The sequence below is a fragment of the Rhinichthys klamathensis genome, unplaced genomic scaffold, assembly GCF_029890125.1.
Source record: "Rhinichthys klamathensis goyatoka isolate OS25496 unplaced genomic scaffold, OSU_Roscu_1.1 h1tg000571l_1, whole genome shotgun sequence".
In the NCBI taxonomy this organism is placed as follows: Eukaryota; Metazoa; Chordata; class Actinopteri; order Cypriniformes; family Leuciscidae; genus Rhinichthys; species Rhinichthys klamathensis.
The window spans coordinates 875,681-893,806 of record NW_026607037.1 but is presented as its reverse complement, the minus strand read 5'-3'; the positions used below and the strand labels follow the sequence as shown (position 1 = coordinate 893,806).

Genomic DNA, 18,126 nt, shown 5'->3' with positions numbered 1-18,126 from the left:
ACACAAACACCGAAAAAGTTAGACAAGACAATAAATTAAAAATAGAAAATAAATAACATTCGATCCATCTTCTCTGCCTACAGAGCCTCGCCCAATCATAAAGTAGGATACTGATATCAATCTCGTTTGGTCCTGGGGGGGGGGGGGGCTTTGGGAAGATGCTTCAGGCAGGAACAGCACAGTACCTACGTTCCTCAGATAAACACAAGACGCCATCGACCCTAAACAGCATTCTAATGCAACTCTAAAACTAATGCGTTTGCTCAAGGATCGTTTGCACAGGATGCTTCATTAGAACTGTAGAGAGATTAGAAAGAAATCTGCACAATAAACTCCCTCAAAAAAAGAAATAAAATTAAAATAATAACAGTAAGGAAATTTTTTTTTAGAGAAAGTCTGAGTGGTATTGAACAGAAAACATTCAGTTCAATGAGGAAGCCATAACTAAGAAAGAAGACTTTTGGAACTTTTGGTTAACAGAATTTAAGAGTAAAACCTAAGAACCCAGAAAAGGAACACAGTGATAAAAGTCTATAGACTGAATTTGGAGATACACCACAGTTATAGATGGCCACGGGGGTGATGCTATGGACTTGTGGGCACTGTCATCTCATCTGTTAGTGAAATCATGGTCAGCGCAGTCTCATCATTTGCATTATTCCAGATATCTGTATTGCACAACATTGACGTTGGCTCATTTAGTCAAAATTCAACAATCCATGAGATTTTCTTTTCTTTTTTTTTGTGGAAAACTCCATTTGCCATAATCTTCGAGCACATAGTCAGTATAAAACTGTTCTCAGCAGCATCAGAAGCATTATTCATCAGTGTTGTGAAAGTGGAACTGGAAAAATGTTTTTCTGAGAAATCCCCATGTTGACTTGGTAAGAGTGCTGGAAATGCGTTCAAAAGCATGTGATCCTTCAGTCATCTCCAATGCAAGCTTGCTTCTATGATCCATATGTCCCAGTATACACCTCATCCCTCATCTCTCTTCTTTCCTTGATACTTTTGACGAATGCCAGGCTGTGGATCTGATACAGAAAGTAAGAAAAACAATTCTGTCATTATTTACTCACCCTCATGTTGTTCCAAACCTGTAAGACGTTCGTCCGTTTTCGAAACACAAATGAAGATATTTTAAATGAAATCTGAGAACCAATGAGGTTCATTCTTGTGTTACGCAGCATGTTTGAGTTTCCACAAGACCCAACGAGGTTCATCCTCGTGTGTTGTGCAGCACGTTGGAGCTTCCACAAGAACCAATTAGGTTCATTCTTGTACATCAAGCAGGATTGGTTTAGCTTGTGTATATGTTTGCTGATCAATGTTTATATTAGGGCTGGGGGAATTAACGCGTTAATCTTTGCGCTTAATTTGAGATGTTTAACGCATAAAAAATAAATAAATAAATATTGACGCAGCAATTGATTTTTTTTTGCCTCGTTTTAATGACTTCCTGTTGCGGCTGCTATTGTGAGTGTGCCGAACCAAGTCACCCTGTCATGATGGAGAAGGACAAGGATGGAGTTTTAGGAGGAACGTTTGCATTTAAAAAGTTGCCTCATGGCGCGTTTGACAAAACAAAGATGATGTGTACAATTAGCAAAGCTGAATTCAAATACCATAGAAGCTGGATGCAATGAATTTCCGGCCGCCGAAAATTATCGGCCGAAAATGGCATTTTCGTTTTTTGAGAAAGACAAAAAGGCAGAAAATATAAGCCGAAAATATGTCGCCCCGCCCCTCTGTGTTTGGCGATCAGGTTTCATTCTCACGCAGCTTGTTTTACTAACTTCACGAGCAGGTTTTTTTCCGCTCCGTGTGTGTGTGTGTGTCAGCGCGCTGCACTCTCTGCGCAACGTTCCGCACCGTGTTTGCGCTGTGCGTTCTGCTCTGTCGTTCACAGCCCAAACGCTCCAATCATGTAACGATCACGTACTGGAGAAGCAAAGTCCGCTCAAATAACGTGAAATTTCTCAGTAGTAGACTTCTGTTTGCAATAGCCCTACTGACCTGGTATAGCCATGCTGGGCAACAATGGTAAAATTACCTGCTCTGATCACATGCTCTGGTAAAAATAGCTTTGTAGGACTATACTTTATTTTGATAATTAGTCCAAAAATAAATCTGTTAAATCTAAGTATGTTGCATAGAACTGAATGAAGAATAATATATTGATGTTTAATATTACTTTTAATATCGGGCTATTTTCTGTCCAATTTTAGTGGACATTTTTCTTTTTTTTTCTGTGTTGTTTAATTTAATTTGGTGATTCTATGTCTTCATAAATATTGATGATTACATGCTTGGGGGAAATGTGATTAATCACAGCAAATTGTGCGATTAATTAGTTAATTTTTATAATCGATTCCCAGCCCTAGTTTATATATGAATAAAAGTCTAAATTCAATCTGTTCATCAAATAAATTGATTGTGTCTCTTCAGAGAATTTTGACTAAACAGTTCCATATGAGCAATTCATATGGATTAGTTTTACGATCTCTTTATGAACTTTTTGAAGCGTCAATGAGGTAGTTGCGTAGCTGCCAATGGAGGGACCGAAAGCTCTCAGATTTAAAAAAAATATATCTTCATTTTTGTTTTGAAGATGAATCTTACGGTTTTGGAATGATATGATGGTGAGTAAATGACAGAATTTAAATTAACCCTTTAAAATGGAAGTTTGGTGGACACAAATAAGGCCACATGCATAATATTTTGTTTTATATTTATACTGGTTTATATAATATAACTACTACTACTACTACTAATAATGATAATAATAATAATAATTTCATCAAATATTTATTTGTATTTATATTTTACTGCTTTGTTTATATTTAATGGTATCAACAACAGGCAACAACAATACATTATTAATATTAGTATATACATTTATACATAAAATATACATTTTAATAACTATATAAAATACATTTATTTAAAATAATATTTTGTATAGAGACCACCCTGCTCTAGATATTGGTATTAATACCAGGCATTTGAAAATTAAACAACAACAATAATAAATCTTATAGCTAAGCAACTATCAAATGCACTACAAGAGTGAGTAAATATTACATCTGATTACATCTCCATATCATGGTTAATTTTGAGTTCATGTATTTGAAAAAGGTTTGTCAAAAAACACTTGTTCTTGTACTGACCTAATGAAGGTTTTGAAGGCTGCACTCTGGGGATTGATGCACAAAGGCACTCGTTTGCCTTGCTGGTGCTCTGTTATAAAACGATGGATGAGCTCTGAGATGAAGAGAGAAAACGGGTCTTTCAAAATAGGTCCTTCATGTCAAAAGAAGATGAAGTTTAATATTGTAACAAAGGGCCAGAGTGATAAAAAGAGAGTCACCTTTGCCCTGCCAAACAGAGTGCATGCTCTGCTCATAGTTGTGGCTGAAAGGTCGATCTGCAGGCGGCTCAAAGTCTCGGGTGTACACCCTCCCGCTGGGCACTGAGTAACAGCACTTACACATGCATGTGTGGTACCTCAGACGACCCTCATCTAAATACGGATGAGACAGAGCATCACTGCCCGTGATGCGCTTGGCCTATGGATGGAGACACACAGAATAATAATTATAACAACAACAACAACAACATACTACAAATAATATATAAAAATAACTATCATTTTATGATTAAAACTTTTATTCAGCAAGGACACATTAAATTGATCAAAAGTGACAGTAAAGACATTTATAAAGATTTCAGTTTCAAATAAATGCTGTTGTTTTGATCTTTCTATTCATCCAGATTTTTGAAAAATATGCATGACTGTTTCCTCAAAAATAGTAAGTAGCACGACTGTTTTTATCTATAAGAAATGTTTCTTTACAACCAAATCAACATATTAGAATTCAGCTTTGCCATCACAGAAATAAACCTACCGGTAATTTGAAAATATATTAAAATGTACAGTATATATTTGTTAACGTATTAATTGTTAACTGTTTTTACTGTATTTTCAATCAAATAAACGCAGCTGATGTGAGCATGAGAAACTTCTTAAAAAAAAAAATCTTAACGACCCTAAATATTTGGATGGTAGTGTATTTCCAGACTATTGGGATTTATTTTTACATCGAACGGAAATGTACTTATTGGTCTTGAAAATATTGTCAAATTCTCAGTACCTAAACACATCCAGACATGTCACTTTTGAGATCATTTTACATTAAGTAAATGATGATGATGATGATGATGATGATGATGAACTAGATTTTAATTACTCCAATTCTTATTTATATATTTAGAATTACAATAAAAAAAAATCTAATAAAATTATCTTAATGGAGCCAAAATTATCTAATCACTTCATCTGCATACCTTACACACCATACAACAAATGCTACAACTACATATATTTATTTTATTATTTAAAGAAGACATTGGAAATTAAACAATGTTATAATTAAGAAGAAAGAAATCTAAACCTAAAAATCTAAATAATGAAGAAAAACATCTAAACATTGGTCAGTGTGCTTCCTGCAGTTTTGTGAGAGTCAACCATTTATGGAAGAATGTGGAAGAATCTTATGACGCATTTGCAGCCCAAAATTAACTATTGTTTTAAGTGTAGGCTATCAAAAAATGACCACAAAAAGATTTGAAAAAATGTATACATCATACTCACTGGATCAAAAACTAGCATGCGGCACAAAAGATGAACAGCTTCATGTGTTGCCCCATCCGACAACATGTACAGAACAGACAATGATGGCTAAGGGAGAGAAAGCACAAATTAAACTTAGAATATTGTATTTAAATTGAGGATATTTTTGAGCATTACATATTTAAAGACTAATAAATCATTGTAAGACAGGGTACAGAACTGGTTTGTGGGGTCCTCTAAGAATGTGCGCTCGAGCTCCTTCACACGCAGATGCCATGGCAGAAAGAGGAGGAGTCCCGAGAAGATCAGTGATCAGATCCAACTGAGAAAAAGAGAGGAGAAACTGAGTGAGTAAAGAGACACTTTTCATTCATACCATTTCAAAATCAAATGAATAAAATAATTTCATTTTAGCTAGATTTTAAATTAATGTATTAAAGATGATTCTTTAATAGTGGTTAAGACTTTTAAGTTTCTTATGCTCACCAAGGCTGCATTTATTTGATGAACAATTCAGTAAAACTGTAATTTTGTGAAATAATTACAATTTAAAAAAAAAGTCTACTATTTGAATGTATTTTCAAATGTTTATTCCTGTGATGGCAAAGCTGAATTATCAGCATCATCACTCCAGTCTTCAGTGTCACGTGATCCTTCAAAAAACATTCTAATATGGTTTGCTGCTGAAGAAACATTTCTTATCATCAATGTTGAAAACAGTTATACCCTGTTTGATATTTTAGTGTTTAAACGTGATACTTTTTCCAAAAAAAAGAGGATTTTTTGATGAGAAGGTTTAAAAGAACAGCATTTATTTCAAACAGAAATATTTTGTAATAAGGTTGAAGTCACTTTTGATCAATTTAATGCATCCTTTCAGATTAAAAGTATTTTTATTTTTTTTAATGTTACGGGCCCCTAACTTTTGAATGTTAGTGTATGCCATTACCTGTTGTATGGGGCTCTGAGCCTGGAAAAGAATACGCCGGCCCAGCAATTCAGCGAAGATGCACCCTACAGACCAGACATCTATAGCTGAAGTGTAATGCTGGCATCCCATCAGAACCTCTGGAGCACGGTAATACTGCGTCACCACCTCCTGGGTCATGTGACGAGAAGGATCTGGCTCCTCCACTCGTGCCAGGCCAAAGTCACAAATCTCAATGAGAAGGAAAAGTGACATTTCTCATTTTGCCATTATTGTTTGACTGAGTACATTTGAGCACATGTGCAGTGTGGTACCTTAAGCAGACAGTTGCTGTTGACCAGCAAGTTCCCTGGTTTGATGTCTCTGTGCAGAATGCCCGCAGAGTGCAGGTACTTCAGCCCTGAGAGAAAGAGAAAGGACACCTCATAAAGGACATCAACAGGAGGAATAATAACATATCATAACCAAACACTAACCACATAACTAAACACTACTACTGACTAGGAAATCAAGACTTCCTGCACTTGCCAATACAAACACCCATGTTATATTAAAGGTGCTGTGTATCCACTAGTTTGGTTGCACAAAACAAAAAATGATGTCATGGATAAAGTTGGAAGGCAGGCATGGAAAACAAAAAACAAAAAAGAAAAGAAAAAAAGGAAGATCTGACTTTTTCATATGCAGAAGACCCCTAAATGTTGTATTACTTCTTTATTACACACAAGAAAATACATTTATGTATTTATCTCTGCCAGGCAAAATGTGAAAAACAACAACATCATCAATATAACAACAACCTTTGCCATCACAGGAATAAATTATATTTTAAAATGATATTAAAGTAGAAACAAATGTTTTAAATTGTAATAGTATTTCACAATATTACGGTTCCCTTTCAAAAGCTTCTCTCAATGCTGTGGTGAGTTAGCGCTTTGGGAACACCTTTGTGTGTGACCAGCTGTGAAGCATGAGTGCGAACACGCCAAGGGACTTGGCAGCATCTGACGGTGAAGTTATTGGAATGTGTGCTCGTCAGAGGCTATAATTAGATGTGCCACAGGTACAGCTTCAGGTTTTCTTTGTCTTCAGACCTTACAAAGTCGTACTGTGTGTGTATGTAAGCTCTCTCTCTCTGTATGTCACTCTTTGTTAAGAGTGCGCGCTCGCTTGCTCATTTCCCTTATATTTCCCATGTCCCTTAGAACATTCAAGTTCAAGATGCTAACTATCAAATGATTGTGTCGCAAATCCAACCATGCGATTGGTTCGTCACGATCGATCTCAAGGTCGCATATAGAATATAGAAATACTGCCACAACACAGGAAGTTCTTGAGGTTTGCTTTAAAGGGTAACTAAACCCTAAACCAACTTTTTTTAGTTTATGATCTGTAAGAATGGGGCTTTATTAGTGCTGTTCATTGATTCGAGTAATTTTTTTGACATTTGGGTATAAAGTGTTTTAATTCTACAATATATGGTGTAAAAACGTCTGAGTGCTGCCCTCTTCGGCTTGAACGGTGGCTACTGCAGTTGAATTTTCCTATTGGATGTTTGCGGTGGTACGTGCCGTAAGCGGTGGCAGGTGATGTAAGCAGGTTCAGCTCACCATGCCCTTGGTACGAGCTACCACGCCCTTGGCAGTATAAAAACCATCTTGTTTGGTCAAAACCACTGTAGCGAGCATAGCTGTCAACATTTGGTTTTCAAAATCCGGGAGATTTGTGCGTGGACCGTTCGGCCAGTGGTTGCATGCACTTGGCCTGGAAGACCGCGAATTCCCGCCTAGAGCTGGAGTGTGCAAACTGCATTTTACGCGCAATTACTTCTCCAATGCTATAGAGGTGGAAATGGGCTTCTCCACACAGCTCGCGCTGAAAAGCGACGCAGTGCTAAACGCTGCTCTTCATGGACTCCATCACCGCAGAGGCGTAATGATGTGAGTGAGCATATATTTTTAATCACAATTTATGTACCTTCCTATTAGGCTAAAGTTACCCCTCTAGTGTCGACAAACACGCCGGCGCGTTTTGCTGGATTTTTTTTTTATATATAGATATAGATATTTTAGCGAGTCTGACAGCAGCTGTCAAATAATCAGTCACTGCGGGTCTCAGGTGCACGACCCCCCGCTCAGCCCTGCCCTCGGTTCGTCCCCTCTATCTCTGCTAGGCTCTACCCACATTCCAGCATTTTTCAAATATTGCCAGTGGGTGGAGTCAGGCTCTGACCAGGGGTTTAGTTACCCTTTAAGGGGTGAAGCTTACCAATATCGGGTTCTTCCAATCGGCCTGGCCCTGTCACCCTGCAGATACACAAAATGCATGGATGCAGCGCTGGCTCCGCTCTAACTCCTCTTCAACTCCAAGGCATCTGCATTTTGAACTACATAGATGACTGGCTGATACTGGCCCAGTCTCAAGAGCTTGTGCTTTGACATTGAGATGCCGTCCTAGCTAATCTTGTCTCTCTGGGGTTGAAGCGTTCTCTCTCCCGCCCAGAGGACGACGTACTTAGTTGTATGGGACTCGGTCACCATGCGGGCACGACTGTCACCCACACGTATCGGGACCATGCTAAACACCCTAAGCAACATCAGGCCAGGTCAGGACGTTACTGTTCGTCAGTATCAGAGAATATTAGGTCTCATGGCCGCTGCGTCCACGGTGATGCCTATGGGCCTTTTGCACATGAGACCACTTCAGTTGTGGTTCAAGGCCAGGGTTTTTTTATCTAAGGGCCAATCCCCAAGGGCAAATAGGGGTTAGGTGCCACGGGCTACTTACCCTCTCTATGTGGCTCAGACCCCGGTACCTCGCCTTGGGTCCCACACTAAGCGTGTCTTGCCGTCGCAAAATGCTAACGACAGACGCCTCCCAGTCAGGCTGGGGAGTGGTCTTAGATGGCCATCCAGCCCAAGAGACATGGAGGCAGGGGTGGCGTTTGCGTATGGCAGAGTATGGCAGTTGCCATACCCTAGCAGTCAGAGTTCAGATAAAACATCAGCTAATGATGATGCTCGTTAAAGATTTTAGGAGGGCTTTAACCACCCTAAATTTCCACCCAGCCCCCCTGAAAATTTTCTATTAACTGTACACTAATTCGTGATCGCCTCAGTCACCTTTAAAAGTCATATGAAACCGGCTCCTCCCAGTATTATCTCCGCAAAGTCAGCGTCAGAACAAAAGCAGAGGACAACGTGTGTGCATTTATTAATAGATCGTTATGATATATATGCATCCATGTAGTTCTTTGTTTGTCATAAATGCAGTTTACATAATATGATGCTGGAGCAATTCAACACGGTTTCGCACTGTAAAATCTGGGCTTATTTATTTATTTATCAAATTCCTTTCATCCAAACGGCATGAGACTTTGTGACTTTTCCTACTCTTGCTATACTTCATACTTTAGGGCAGGGGTCTCAAACTCAACTTAACTGGGGGCCGCTGGAGGTAGAGTCGGGGTCAGGCTGGGCCACATCAAGTATTCCACAAAAAATAGTATTCAAGTATTCCAAAAAAGGAGCACAACTGATCCAATCTTCTCAATATTTATTATTAACGTTTCTTCTGAACTGTTCCTCTGAATTTGAACATACCTTTCTGTACATGATTGGTTCTTCATGAGCTGTCCTTCTGACAGTTGAAGTTCACTTTACAAACTTTCTTTGTCTATAACACATATTTGTGATATTTATATTTGCGTATGTCCTTTTTATTTTCTTTATACAACACATTAATGATATTGAATGTTTTTATTGGAAGGCACATTTCCTTTTATTATACTTAGAAAAACAATTATTGCTTTTGAAATACAAATATTTGCAGTCATGTCTGCCCGTCTTATTGAATTCTTTCTACACATGTATAGTGTCTCAAATTACTGACTGCACAAACCAAAGCAAACCTTCTTATCAACCTGTTGGACACATATTACAAGCTCAAAGTGATTATTCTCACATTGTTTTAGAGCAGGGGTCTCCAACACGTCGCTCGCGAGCTACCAGTAGCTCGTGGCCTGATTGGTGGTAGCTCGCCAAGGGGCCGTTCACATATCACGCTCACATATTTTGCGCGCTCAAGTTCGTTATTTCAAATGTAGGCGCGCGGTAAGTGCGCTCATAATTGAAGCGACGCGCTCATTTTTGCCAGGCGCAGTATGTTTGTACTTCGCGGTTGTCTATGACAACTATTGACAACAAACCCACCGTAAGCTGTCACGAGACTATCTATGGTAGCCCATAAGGGATAAAAAACAATTTTTTTTTAAAAACGCGGCACACGCAAACGACGGGCCGCACTAACATTAACATTTAATGTCAAGTAGGGGGCCACAAAATATTACCCTGTGGGCCGCAAATGGCCCGCGGGCCGCGAGTTTGAGACCACTGCTTTAGGGCAATAAAATTGCAAAAAAAATTATAATATTAATTTGATAATAAGTCCAAAGGCAAAACATGCGATAAGCGCTGCTCTTATGATCTTAACGCAGACTTCTCTGATTAGATCCCACTTCAGGAAAAAACGTGTTTTTATTATTATTTTAACAATGTCGAAAACACAATGGCAGATTTTGAAATGAACATATAAATGTATACATGTATGCATTATTGGAAAAATATTATTATAAAAAAAATTTGGAGAGAGAGAGTGTGCGCAGCCGCACTTAATCGCGCGTCTTCCTGATTAGCCTAGCTGTCAGATACTGAGTAAAAATGAAAAGAAACAGGCCTATTCAATCTTCCCTGGATGTTTTTTTAATGACGAAATTAATAGCAATCATGAGAATGGAAGCAGCGATAAAAAAATGAGGACTGTAGTGCTGTCAGCAAACCGTTACACTTATGGAATAAAAACTGCACTGCAACAAAAAGGCACAGCATGTGGTTTTATATTTAATGCTGTTCACTCTGAGTTTTAATTAATAGTGTAATAGAGTTAATAGTGCATCGTGCATTTTGTTTGGTATAATGTGAGGTATATCGTTCGGTAATGTCGTTGTTCAATGTAGGCCTATGCCCAGAGGGAATTCCATACTCTGTGAAATGCCGCCACTGCATGGAGGGGCCATCATCTCGATTGGCACACCAACTGCCTTGAGTTGATGGCTGTATTTCTGGCCCTGAAGTACTTCCTCCAGCAGCTCAGGGACTACCATGTCCTAGTGCGGGTGGACAACATTGCGGCAGTCACCTATACAAATCGCCAGGGAGGTCTGCGTTCGCGCCATCTGAACAGGCTAGGGCAGCAGATTCTGCTTTGGGCTCAGGTCAAGTTGCTGTCCGTCAGAGTGATTTATATCCCTGGATATCTGAATGTGGGAGCAGATTTATTGTACAGACAAACTGTGCCGAATGGGGAATGGAAACTCCACCCAGAGGTAGTGAAACAAATCTGGGAAAGAATCTACGAAGCAGAGTTGGACCTCCTCCCCTCTCAAGAGGCACAAAGTCCCCTCAACTTCTCTCTCTCGTTCCCAAAGTGCTAACTCAGCGCAGCATTGAAAGAAGCTTTTGAAAGGGAACATCTCGGGTTAATTGACCATTGTTCCCTGAGAAAGCGGGAACGAGATGCCTCGTTCATTGCCGCACTGAGGATATGCCCAAACTGCTCTTCAGACAAAGTGATACCTGAAGATGCACCTGTGGCACATCTAATTATAGACTCTGACGAGCACGGATTCCAATGACGTCACCGTCAGATGCTGCCAAGTTCCTTGGCGTGTTCGCACACATGCTTCTCAGCTGGTCACACACAAAGGTCATTCCTGCTTTCTCAGGAAAATGGTTACAGTCAAGTAACCAGAGACGTTTCACTGTATTTTGATCATATAAATGCAACATTGGTGAGCATTAGAGAGACGTCTTTCAAAAATATCTTTCCAATCCAAAAATTTACGAGAACAATATACAATTATTTAATATACATATACATTATAACACATACAGTCTCAGCAAGAAGATTAATTTTACTCTCCCAGCAACGAGAGTCAAAATTGCCCCAAACAAGATTAACAGTTCAGTAGGATTTTGTTAACAAATTTTATTTTCAGATCATAAGATTAAAGTTTCCCAGGCTGATTACAAGTTCAAACAGAATCCCATCCCACAAAACACACCAAATCCTCATCCGTCCTGATTAAATACCTGACCGAAATAAAAAATAAATAAAAAAATTATAATCCCAAAGTAACATATGCCCATGTGAACTCACCCCTGAGTATCTGGTAGAGGAACACCTTGATGTGATCGGTGGTGAGAGGCTGAGGGGAAACGATGACTTTATGTAGGTCACTCTGCATGAGCTCAGTGATCACGTATCTACACCACAGACTCAGTTAAGGCCACAATGACAACTTCTACTATGAGAACACAAGAGGGAAACTAGCAATGGGTAAAATTAACCAAAAAAAGAACATACCAGTGCATTAAGAGTATTTTTATATCATCATTGCCATGTCAATAAAAAAAAAAAAAAAAAAAACATCTGTTAAATATGTTAAAGTTCCTAATAGTTAGTTTTCCAACTGGCAAATAACACTATTTTATTTACTTGCCAAAGCTAATTTTCACTTGCCATGGTGTTCATTTTGGATGCAAACCAGGATATTCATAAATTAATAAGTGCAAAAACACCTTCACATAATGCTACATAAGAGTTTTACATACTAGACAGTAAAATTTGTATTAGAAGGCCAGGGCCTGACGTTTACTTTTTTACCAAGGAGCGCATGTATTCATAAGCAGACAAATTTAGAAGCCCATTAAAAAAAACTTCAGGGGAACAATGCAAATTTTTCAAATAATGCATTTTAGCTTAATAAGGGGATATGAGGAGACATTATAAGAGGAATACTCTCATAACTCTTATAAACAATTATATTTTCATAATATATTGAAGCTTTTATCATTGTATAAGGTATTATCACGTATTGAATTAGGTTATAATAAAGTACTGCCCTCCCAACAGGTTTAATAACTTTTTTCTCACAATAAAAATAACTCTGAACAATTAAATACAATAAAGCAATAGAACAGCCAAAGAACCATAAAGAACTATACACTTTACAATAAGGTCCCGTTAGTTAACATTAATTAATGTAAAGTGTTACCGCACAATAATAAAGAATCAGACATTTTCAGTCAATATCCAGGGCATGTTTTAGGTTTTCATTTAGAAAATAGTAAATTTGCCTATTAAGTCTTAAAGTATTTAAGTATTTGTTGTGATGAGCACCATAGTCAAAAATCGGAAATGGCTGTTAAAAACATCTAAATTCTGGTCAGAAACAAAAAGTAGCTGCTTTGTTTACAGGGGTAACGGTAGATAGATTTTAGAGTTCACACACATCTATTTTTAGTCGCAAATGCTCGAAACGTCAAGCCCTGTTATAAGACTACAATTTCCAACTCACAGATATACAAGTTACACACTATATTAATACAGCAAGTAACTCTTTACACAGTATGTTCTGGTCTGCTATTACTCCATGTCTACGTTGCTTTATGTTACCAATGTGAAAGTCTCTGTTTGCATCCACCTATTTTTATGCGCATTTTGGGATATTGCATGAAAAAAAAGCTGGATGGAAATGCCAAGATGCGCATACATTTTAAAAATAAAGAATTCCAAAAAATAAATAAACGTATGCACTCAATTAAGGCGCATAAATTTTTTACCCGGTAAGCCATACGCTTAAACTACAATGGAAACACATTTACCCAATAAATCCTTCAATGCACAACAAAAACTCACATGGCTTTGCCTCAACAGTGGATGTGATTGGATAACTGGACTAACCAGTGGACCAATTTCATTGCACAGTATCTCAAATGTTGATTTGATCATTCTGAAATGCCTGAGCCAAAAGTCTGCCATCAAAATGATTTGGCATAATGACCTCCATGAAGCCTCACACGATTGCATTCCCAAACACCAGACATCCAAACGTAAGATAACATGAGCGTTTATTGCGTTTTGTCTGTGCGCACAGAGGCGCAAGTCATTTATGATGTAGGAAAAAATTGCCACAGTGGCTTCCCCCATTACAGCAATTTCCATTTTAATTACAGATATTTTGTGCCAATTTCCAAGGAAGTGACGGTTCTGTTCTCTTGAACACAATGTTTTATGCGATATTCCAATTTCCAAGTTAAATTTGCAACTTTGGATGGAAACATAGCTAGTGATAGAATGCAAACACATATACTGTGGTATAAGATTATACAAGTTGGACCATAGTGTCACCCACTACTAGCGGAAACAAATCAATTACTTAAAGGTGCAATGTGTAAAAATTGAGTATCTATTAACAGAAATGCAATATGACATCCATAACTATGTTTCCAGTGGTGTATAAAGAACTTACTTAATAAACCGTAATGTTTTTATTACCTTAGAATGAGACATTTATATCTACATAACCGCGGGCACCCCCTTCTTGAGAGGGCGGCAGTGGCTCAGTGGTTCATGTAGGTTGTCTACAAACCAGAAGGTTGGTGGTTCAATCCCCGGTTCCACCTGACCAAGTGTCGAGGTGTCCATGAGTCCTAACCCCGGCTGCTCCCGACGAGCTAGATGGTGTCTTGCATGGCTGACGCCGCCGTCGGTGTATGAATGAGTGGGTGAATGTGAGGCAATATGTAAAGCGCTTTGGTGGCCATTGGGTCTGTGAAAGCGCTATATAAATGCAATTGCAATTTAGTTCTTCTCCCTCGCTGTGTTATGGCTTTGCTATGTGGGGATAAATGTGCTGGTTACGTTCGTGAGACAGCTGATTAGTACTCTTGTCATTGACCGTAAAACAGTAACATTACAGGAATCACCAACCCGTCGATCGCGGTCGACAAGTCGATCTTGGAAGCATTTTAAGTCGATCGCGAAGAGTTTTCAAAATCAGAGAAAAAAAGCCTATTGTGTGTAAGTTAGTAAATGGTGTCTAGGGGATGCGGAGGCACGCGCGCTGTTACAATCATGTCATTTTTGCCGCGCACCTTTGGGCTCATGCGGACGCGTCGAGTTTAAACAAGGCTTTACGCTTTAACCAGTTCAGCCACAGTAACAGCTCATATTTAGCCAGCTAAACTTTTAATACCCTGTTAGAAAAAATATATAGTTGCATAGTTTCATGTGGTTCTTCTCCCTCGCTGTTTATGGGTTTGCTATGTGGGGATAAATGTGCTGGTTACGTTTGTGAGACAATCAGCTGATTACTATTATTATATTATATATTAAGACCCTTGATCCTCACCTGACTATGGCTTTGTAAACTTTATCCATGATGTGGTTTTGGACTGTGGTACAGAAACAATGTCAATGTTACACACTCTTGGCTTACTCTGGCTATTCTCTGCTGTCTCAGACGACGATATGTTTGTCCCGTTTTAGCCATCGTAGCTTCTTCAAAAGGGAGGGGTGAGCGGTGGGCTGAGCCCTTAGTGCAAACTCGCAACCGAACCGCTAGATGTCGCTAAAAATCACACACTGCACCTTTAATCCCCTTATTACATATGCATTTATAATACAGAGAAAATAAAAGTTGATGGCAACAGATTTAGGTAAAAAGTGGGTATGAAGGATACATCTCCTCAAAGCAGTCGATTTGTGGAGGTTGGAGAATGTCAAGGGCAGACAGCACCTGCCAAAGCAAATTCCCATCATTACAAAAAACATGCAATCAAATTCTAAAACTCTGCAAAAACACACAGCCACTCAGCAATCAATCAATGCATGCATGATTCCTTTTCAGCCCGCAAAACTTACGTTGTCATGTTTAAAGAAACACAGCATCCGGAGTTCCCTGAACACACGTTTGCAGGAGACCAGGTTCTGGAAGACATTTGGCATTTTCTTCAGAGCCACCTTACGCCCATCCCGAGGGTCCGTCACAGACCTACCAAAGCAATGCAACAGGGTAACCAGATGTTAACATTATTGAAGAAAATGTGAGTGTGTAATATATAAAACCACTGTTCAAAAGTTTGGGGTCAAACATTTTAAAATGTATTGAAATATACAAGAAACTTCTTTCAAAAACGGTAGAGAGCCTACATGGACGGAGAGTCATCAGAAATTAGTGTGTTGGGATGACAGCAGCACTTACCAGACCACCCCAAATGCACCATAACCGATAGGTCGATCAGGCTCCATTTCAGCAGGACTTGGAACCTCACTTGCTGGGTTACTGTGAGGTTGCGGGATGGCTGCCCCTCCGCCAGCGCTGCCCCCGAGAGATGCCGGGTGTCTGGGAGTCCCAGCTGGTGCGTTGGGTCCAGTGGGATTTGGTGTTGCACTGAGGCCTGTTGAGGTAGTGCCTGTCGTGGCGTTGACACAAAAATACTTGTGGCCTAACTCTGATCCAGGGAACAAGTTACCACACACTGTCGGCCGAGTGGATCCATGGAACGCCATTCTACATTAGAACAAACATGGGTGAGAAAGTCATTAAAGTGATGGCCCACCAAAAAATTTAAATTCTGTCATCATTTATTCACCCTCGCATTGTTCCAAAACTGTATGCATTTCTTTATTCTGTTGAACACAAAAGATGATAATTTTGAAGAATGTTAAGCAGTTTTGGATCCCATGACTTTGCATTTTTTGTCCATACAACAAAAGTCAACGGAAACAGAAACTGTTTGGGTTACCAACGTTCTTCAAAATGTTTTATTTTGTTCTCCAGAGAAAAGTCAGTCATACAGTTTTACATAAACATGAGGGTGAGACTGAGTAAATGTCAGAATTTTCATTTTTGGGTGAACTCGCTTTAAAATGATTAAGTACACTCCCGATAGTGGGTTAATACAATTACAAATCTCTAAATTATTTTGAATTTCTAAGTTACATATTACTGATAACCAAAAAACTAAAATTTATTATTACTCATACTCGTATAGTTAAAAATCGGTTATTTTTTAATGGAATACAAATGGAACAAAATAGGCATTATTCACCGAAAATCTTCACATCCACTGGAGTTCACGAATCTTATTCATATCAAATATGTTGCCATTCAACACATTGCTACATTGGATTGGTTCTCATAATATTTGGGGTGGAAAATGACATTCAAAATGCAGGGGGAGTTTCTCCCCAGTGAATTATGCTTTATAATTTTGCTTGTTCTTCACACAAGTTAGCAGATGCCTTCAGAAGACTTGGAATATAGCGTATGAGTTGTATGGACCACTTTTATGGTGTGTTATTTTGTTTGTTTTGGGGCTTGACATTCATAGTTGCATACAACTTCATAATGACATGATGTGTGTAAGTAATGATTGAATATGTTTAGAAATATTAAGCTTAAGTGTATGTATTATACAAATGTAACTGTTTCTTTTAACATCATTGTTTGAACGGTCTTGATGGCAATACGGTAGTATGTTAGTACAATAAGGTAAAGACTTCCTCAACAATTAACCAGCCCACAATTAATTAGGTTATAATTAACTATAAATAAAACATTAAATCTAAACAAATTGGCAAATATTAGGCAATACAAACAAGTCTCTTAGAGCCAGCGTTCAGTTACAGTGCAGCCGCATTGCAACAGCGCAGGTCACTCAGAAACATTACCAGACCAAATGCATGCCAAAGGTTGATGTACTTTAATCATGTGCTCGGTCGGTGGCCTGACAGCACAATTATCGGCTATATCACTTTAAATAGCCTGCAAAAAGTAAGAAAACATGTTTGCAACACGTCTGGAAAGTTAACATCAGTTTGGTTCCTCATCTTTGTTCGCAAGGTGCTCTTTTTCCTCTATATATCCAAGCTAACAAGCTTGCTACACTGCAATCACACAACTCGTTACAAGGTTAATATTTAAGCTGCTATAAGCCCTTCCACACACCACAGTCGTCTGCCAACACGTATCTCAATCTTCTATTTGTTTAGTTTAATGTCATTTTCAAGCTAGTTAACTCTAATAATAATGTAGCTAACACGACCTAACCAGCTGTTACCTCTGGCTAGCTGGCTAATTAATCTGCTCCGTGACCTATATCTGAGTTTATATGCACAAATTATGCATTCAGAGCGAAAATAATAACATAAAGTGAATACAACCCCTCCTAATGCATAAAGAAAGGGAAACGCGAACTGTAACTCGTGATGAAGGCTGGTAATGTAGGTTTATTGGCTACAGTTGTTTGTAAAGTTAGCTTTAGCACAGCGGCTAACCTCTCGGAGCTGATGGCAGCGGCGGCGGAGCTCAAATCTTCATGACGGATGTTGCGGATCGCAGCGCTCGCCCTGCATTTCTACTCGCTTTAAATCCTTCTGCTGCTGCTGATCTCAAATCTCAACTGTCTCGCCGTGTTCCCCTCTCTCTGGTCTGGAAATCAGCTGTTGGAAATAGCGGTAGTGAGGGAGAAGGAGGAGTTGAGAGAGTGGGATGGAGTGAAAGAAAGGAGGGATGAGTGTATGGGGGAAGGGAGGACCACCGGTGTAAACAATGCGAGAGAGAGAGACGCAGTTTAACCGTTCACCCTTGTCTTGTCTTGTCTTAATAATACACTCACTTACACGATTAGGGTACAAATTATAGAGTCGGAAACTTAAC

At 38.9% G+C, this 18,126-nt stretch overlaps 1 protein-coding gene across 1 annotated transcript; it reads right to left on the bottom strand.

Moving 5' to 3' along the window:
* Positions 1-725: 725 nt before the first annotated feature.
* nlk1 (nemo-like kinase, type 1) lies at positions 726-17,978 on the bottom strand. The gene is made up of 12 exons (XM_056239789.1): positions 17,745-17,978; positions 15,667-15,975; positions 15,327-15,456; positions 15,146-15,201; positions 11,778-11,884; positions 5,876-5,961; positions 5,583-5,792; positions 4,854-4,955; positions 4,655-4,741; positions 3,371-3,569; positions 3,171-3,264; positions 726-1,034 (listed from the first exon to the last, which is right to left on the bottom strand). Exons 2-12 carry the CDS (start codon positions 15,972-15,974, stop codon positions 986-988), a joined length of 1,428 nt encoding a protein of 475 aa, XP_056095764.1. The 5' UTR covers position 15,975; positions 17,745-17,978; the 3' UTR covers positions 726-985.
* Between the last annotated feature and the right edge of the window lie 148 nt (positions 17,979-18,126).

Bases quoted from the DNA above. Each gene is read 5' to 3' on its own strand.
- nlk1 (XM_056239789.1), bottom strand. From the start codon at position 15,974: ATGGCGTTCCATGGATCCACTCGGCCGACAGTGTGTGGTAACTTGTTC. The intron at 15,457-15,666 runs GTAAGTGCTGCT...TTGCTTTGGTAG, and splicing joins GGTGCATTTGGGGTGGTCTG to GTCTGTGACGGACCCTCGGG. The intron at 3,570-4,654 runs GTGAGTATGATG...CTCCATCCATAG, and splicing joins GCATGCTAGTTTTTGATCCA to GCCAAGCGCATCACGGGCAG.